The sequence below is a fragment of the Colias eurytheme genome, chromosome 9 (genome assembly GCF_061535395.1).
Source record: "Colias eurytheme isolate Ceu_HAF_F1 chromosome 9, ilColEury1 Martin Lab GWU primary, whole genome shotgun sequence".
In the NCBI taxonomy this organism is placed as follows: Eukaryota; Metazoa; Arthropoda; class Insecta; order Lepidoptera; family Pieridae; genus Colias; species Colias eurytheme.
Window position 1 is genome coordinate 2,435,794 of NC_142988.1, and position 6,570 is coordinate 2,442,363.

Below are 6,570 nucleotides of genomic sequence, written 5' to 3' on the forward strand. Positions count from 1 at the left end.
ATGTAGGGATTGTAACCGCAAACGAGACCGAATCCGGTTTTTCCGGTTCAAATAATCTGGCCTACAATTTCAACCGTCAACTTCTAAACTTTGAGCGACTTTGTATGCAGACTCAATGGCTGTCTGTTTTTTTTTAACTTTAAAGCTTTTTAGCGATACTCAATGTATGTATAGAAAAATTATATGTACTTATACCATGTCTCCACATTTGTATTTTGTACATGTGATATGCACAAGGCCAACTCAAAATATTTCAGGCAAGATGTAGTTCTATATACGCAAATGACCTGTATAGTGTGTGTATAGAAGTAGCTTAACATTCCAGACTATATCATTAAATCAATCCTATTTATATAGTTAGGCCAATTGTAAAATCAACGGGTTAAATTACGTTGATTTCCATTAATTGCGAAATCGAAATCCAAATGGTAATGGTAAAAATTACCAGCACTTAAACCTAGCATCCTACCATGATATCATTGGTCCTGTAACTTAAGTACCAAAGAACCTGCATTAACGTCCCTCTTGAAGGCCCAGGGCGCCAGAACGGCGTCTTATAACTCAGCATGATGTCACCGCTTACGTCACGTGATCATCTCGAATCGTTGGAATTAGTTACCGAAGCAAACATCCGTTGTTTCGTTGCTTGTTACGTTAAGATAACGAATAATGTGAGGAGAATCATAAGTGGATAGAGCTTTGAGACAAGTTTAACCTAGCGCAAATACGTCGAGGTTATGTGACTCAAATTTTTACTCTACAACCGGTTTACCGAGTTTGAAAAGATAATGCGGTACGATTTACATTATGCCAAATTCAGATACTTCTTAGTTATTTTTACAAATATAGCCAATTTTTCACCGTTTGTGAAATATGCACAGGTCCCGTTACCCTGCATTTTTTCCCCAAGTCGGCACATAATAATAAAAAATCTAGATTATAATACGCAGTCGAAATGCAGATTTTAAAGTGACCAACTCGCACTTAATGGCTCGCATGACCTCATATACAATAATAAACCTACTTATATGAGTTGTCCGTCATTTAAAACAATGTATTTATAGTTATGACACTGTTACTGAAACAATTTGTTAACGTTTAACGATCTAACTGACCTATACTCGCTAAGTAACACTAAGCTCCGTGTAAGTTAATAAACTTTAAGCGTATTAACTTCTGGGAAATAAAATGTTGAAGATAATGCAGTATGTTAAATGGTAGCAACAATGTGACACTTTTGTAGAATACCTAGGTACAATGTGAATCAAAAATACTATTGACCTGTTACTTACCAACTAATCTATATACCTAATCTATACTAATATTATAAAGCTGAAGAGTTTGTTTGTTTGTTTGTTTGTTTGTTTGAACGCACTAATCTCGGGAACTACTGGTCCGATTTGAAAAATTCTTTCGGTGTTAGATAGCCCATTTATCGAGGAAGGTTATAGGCTATATTTCATCACGCTACGGGCAACAGGAGTGGAGCCACGGGGGTGAAACCGCGCGGAGCAGCTAGTACCTATATAAAAATGAAACCCGTTTCGCGGTGTCAGGGCATCACGTGTGAATCGGTTCACCGACGATTCGATAATTCTTTTTTTATTATATTCCTTGAAGTACGAGGATGGTTCTTATGTAGAGAAAACGTAAATATGTACCACGGGCGAAGCCGGGGCGGAATGCTACTTGTTAAATATTCGAACATTATTCAATTTATGGGCATAAAGCAACATAGGTAGGACAGTACTATTTCTTTTGTTTAAAGTTAACTGAAAATACAAAAATTACTTTACGTTCGTTTAACAATTTCGTCATTTTTATAAATATTAGGTACCTATGCCCCAGAGCCTAGAACAATGACGAGGAAACTAATAAAACGCGTTTAAAATGAATCATAACACTTATGTAAAAATCTTGACTTGTCATAATGTACATGAGTTTTTCACTTGCCTCAACAAAGTAGTAGGAAAATCCTAGTAGGTACCTACCTTGAACCAAATCACGTCCAAGACGTTTTCCTTCAGAACCGAGGATTTTTCCTTGACCCAATTGAAACTCAGCGTATTTATATTACCAACTCGTTTTAAACAAAAGAAATTTATGGTTTCATATTTTCTTGAAGTGGCTTTGTTGGTTTGAGCCAATATTTTCATACTTTTCGCTTTCAGAATGTTTAATATTTTTAATATGGAATCTGAAGTCAAGACTCTGAATTTAGTTTTACGTTGGTATTCCGGAACGTGTGAGTTCTCCTTATCTCTAAGCAGAAATATGCTCTATTCTGGTGGTTAGTTCAGTTCTATTAATATTAGTGTTTAAAATTTACTAATCTACAAAGAAATATCTTGTTATCGTTATTATAGCTATTGCTGTAATAGACATATGATAATTGTTTACCCTATGCTCTTATTAAAACAGCGAAACCCGATCACAACCCAAGTTGAGACGAGGTGTCAAGTAAAGAGATACAAAATATGTGTCGATCATTATTCATAACTAAATTATGTACACTAATACAGGTACCTTTGAAATGTCTTTTTAGTTGACTTATATGGGCCATGTTACCCTAGAAGTCAGGGTAATTAATGTCCCTCGCACGAAAATACCTCGCCATTAATTATTCAATGAAACACACCTGTTGCCCCGTACCAAGTACCTATGGCGAAGGGACACGGCACGCGAACAAAAATAATCGAATTTTTATGACACACCCTCCGAGCGAATTACTTTTAAAAAATCATTCCTATCCTGTATTGTATGTTGTAGCCTGTAGGTATAATATTAGTATTAGACTCATCTAAGATACCATTCTAATGAAAGAATTTGCACACTCGTACGTGCTTAAAAATCATACAACGTTTAAACAAACATCACGTTAAAATAACAAAGCATTTCTGAAACACGTAATTTTTAAATTCATGGCAACACGTAGTGTTTTTGCATACATTTGTTACGTCATCTTCATCTTAACATGAGTCACTATTTTCAATGCTGAATAATAATATGTAAAAAACTGAAGTGATGTTGTATTGGCATTGAATCATGTATAAATTAGTGCAATTATTGCATTCATGGGATTCATCATAGCTATATTTTTTATGATGTAGGTACGTACCTACAATGTACTCGTCGTCGTCATCTGGTTGGGTTGAATATGCTATTTTATTGAATGACTAGGCCGAACGTTGTATCTCAACATCCAACAAATACAAATAAAAATATTTATGTATCTCTCTCAACGGTTTTGCAAAGAACTAAAGTTCAAAGAATTATATTGTTAGCGCATTCTACGAAAATTCAATGACGACAGAATTTACTTTTTTCCAAATGTCTACAAGAAGACGGTTTGGGACCTAGGTAGTCACCTATTTCCAACGAATAAGCTAAATGGCGTTCAGTCAAGAAGTTGAACGTTACATAAAACAACTTGAGAAGTAGTAGACAATATTCAATTAACGCGCTAGTCATTCAATCAAATAGCAGATTCAAGCAGATGACTGCGACATACCTATATAATTATTAATTATAATATGTGTAGTTTATACCCAGACGCCTTATTTAAATTTGGGAAAATCTGAGGATTTTCCCAAATTTAAATAAGGCACACATTATGACGAATTGAGGAAAACTGTTTAAAATCTGCACGCTGTCAAATTTAACACCCTGTTTATCCTAATTCTGCATTCACTCCAATCTAATTATGACTTGGTAAAACCCGTGACATATAGGTACCTATTTTTTTTTTTTTGGTTAGGTGGTCACAATATGTAAATTTTAATCGTAGAGCTTTAATCTGTACTAATTTAATTTACAAAAAAATGCAGATAGGTAGGTATCTATATGGTATCTATTATATCTATAGAGTACTTACTTATTACCTATATAGAGGATTTTGTTTGTTTCTATAAATTATAACTAGGTATATGACTAGTTACTACGTACCTAGTATGTTCCCGCCAATAACTTCTACCAATCATTTAAATTTCGAATACATAGGTACATTACCTGACAGAAGAATCGGCCGTTATTTTCAAATAAGACTAGCCTGATTTTTTTATAACAATGATTTTAATTTATAAAACGTTGATAAGAATGAATATTACAAAACTATTTAATACAAGCAGAATACCTATTTTATAATTATTAGTCTCTCGCGTTAAAAAAGCTTGCTATTAGTTCATATTAAAATAACAATAGAACAAAGGTTGCTATGCTATGGCATGATCAATATTAGAGGCCGGTATTTGAGTACCTGCTTTGAAAAAAGCATTCCGTCACATACTACTGGGCAGCGGGCCACGTACCCATGGGCTTCACTCTTCGCTGACCATCTGAAACAAATTGAAACCGGTTCTCCCGCCCTTTAGTCTTTACCCAAACTCACCGCAACAACCAGGTTGAAGAAAAACAGCACATATTTCACAAAACTCGTTCCACACCCCATATTGAACGCACTTCGATTTACACAGAACTACACAAGTTAAGGTCACACACAATTTTGTTTGGAACGCGCGGAGCGAAACGACGATATCCACACGACGAAAGAAATGCGACTAAATGAAAATAAACGAGAGATCGCGATGGCGACGTTCCCCCGCCCTGCGACTCCGCGTGCTTACTCATGAATCGTGACCCCTCATTCAATCTATTTGCCATCTCGTTTTGACGTACAGTAAAAGGGCATCAATTAATACATAGCTCTGTCCTGTTCTGACATCTCATCTCAAGTATTAATCAAATGAATTTTTGGTGAGCTTTTATATTATCTCGAGTATGATAAATATCATCAAATATCATCAGATCAAAATATGATCTATGTAGTAGGTATGTACTTCAATATAATATTATGTTGTCCTATACTCTACATTACTTATATTATGTATACTACATTAGGTATATTAAGATGAACAAAAATAATATAGAGAAAGTAATAAGTATCAAACTAAAACCAAAACTTTACCCGTAGAATAACGTAAAGTTCGATTATCGATAAGCATAAGTTCAACTTATATGTACCTACTACCTACATTCATGACTAGCGGTCCGTACCAGCTTCGCCCGTGGTACATGTTTAGGTACGTTTTCTCTCCATAAGAACCATCCTCAAAAAAAGAATTATCGAAATCTGTCCACCCGTCTCGCGTGATGCCGTGACCAAGGGAAATATAGATTATTTTTTTTTATAAGTATATAGAGATAATGTAAGTACAGATCTTAACTCATTATAAAGTTTAAATTAATTACTTAAGTTTTTCTAGTACCTAATACCTATAACTAGTATTTTCACTATTTTTTCTCTGTCATTAGAATACATACTACATATTATATACGTAGTATATTATTATTAGTCTGTGCTATTATTTATTATTTAAAATTTAAATAAAATTGTATTCCGATAATTACAAATTAAAATATAACTTTAATGCTTTATACCTATTTGTTAATTGGATATTAATAAGATAATTGAAAGTAGATAGGTAGGTAGATATTTTAGTAAAAAGACCCTACTTATAGCATAGTGTTGTTATTACCTACTTATTACTCTATTTTAAATACATACATATTTACATACTCAGATGCGATGGTCAAATAGATAAAAGTACCTAAATTTAATTACCTATTTCAAACTTAAAACACCTTCCATTAAATTTTACAAATATTGCTAATCAGTGATTAGTTACGAGTGCTCGTAAATCTATACTAATATTATAAAGCTGAAGAGTTTGTTTGTTTGTTTGAACGCACTAATCTCGGGAACTACTGGTCCGATTTGAAAAATTCTTTCGGTGTTAGATAGCCCATTTATCGAGGAAGGTTATAGGCTATATTTCATCACGCTACGGGCAACAGGAGCGGAGCCACGGGGGTGAAACCGCGCGGAGCAGCTAGTTCGTAGATATAACTGCATCGAATAGGAATCAATATATCAGCTGAAAATATAGGTAGGAAGGTATTTTAATATTCATTTAAAAAATCAAAACGAAATCCTACACAATGTACATCTAAACAAGTTCGTATAGCGCCTTTTTTCAATAAACCAAAGGAACCTCCCACAACACTTTCGCAGCGTTCTTATTTCACTTTCTATCAGAACTTGGGTAACCAATACCATATAACAACTTGAGCCTACAGAGAAAGTCTGCAAGTATCAGTTCGTACTTTCCAATTCATTTTGCCCTTATGATATTTGATTCTAAGCCACACTTATATAATCTGTATTGTATTCCACAGATTAAATATATTAGGATTGTTTCAAATTTTGTTTCTTACATGTCAAATAATTGGCCATATTACTCTATGCATTTAAATAAATAACGATTTTGTAGCTTAATTGTGATTTCAGTACCTACTTATATACAACATTATACAATGAAAAAGCGATATGACAAAATATGCATTTATGTAGCTTCAGGTCGTTCATAATTAATAAGTTAACACGTTCGTTATAACTTAGTACATAAATAAGTAATTTATTTTTATTTTATGCCTCGAAAAGTCACTCGCTTTACTTTATGATAATAAATAGTTTTATAAATAAGAAAACAAAACGAAATTTCCAGATATTTA

The 6,570-nt window shown here is 33.6% G+C and overlaps 1 protein-coding gene across 2 annotated transcripts in view; it reads right to left on the bottom strand.

Moving 5' to 3' along the window:
* LOC149905645 (CD63 antigen-like) overlaps window positions 1–4,568 on the bottom strand; it is a 29,811-nt gene extending 25,243 nt beyond the window's left edge. For both annotated transcript variants that reach the window (XM_090105995.1, XM_090105994.1), the window contains exon 1: window positions 4,388–4,568. In XM_090105995.1, the coding sequence (XP_089962121.1) occupies window positions 4,388–4,447 (60 nt within the window). In that variant the 5' untranslated portion in view covers window positions 4,448–4,568. The remainder of the gene's footprint in view (window positions 1–4,387) is intronic.
* Between the last annotated feature and the right edge of the window lie 2,002 nt (window positions 4,569–6,570).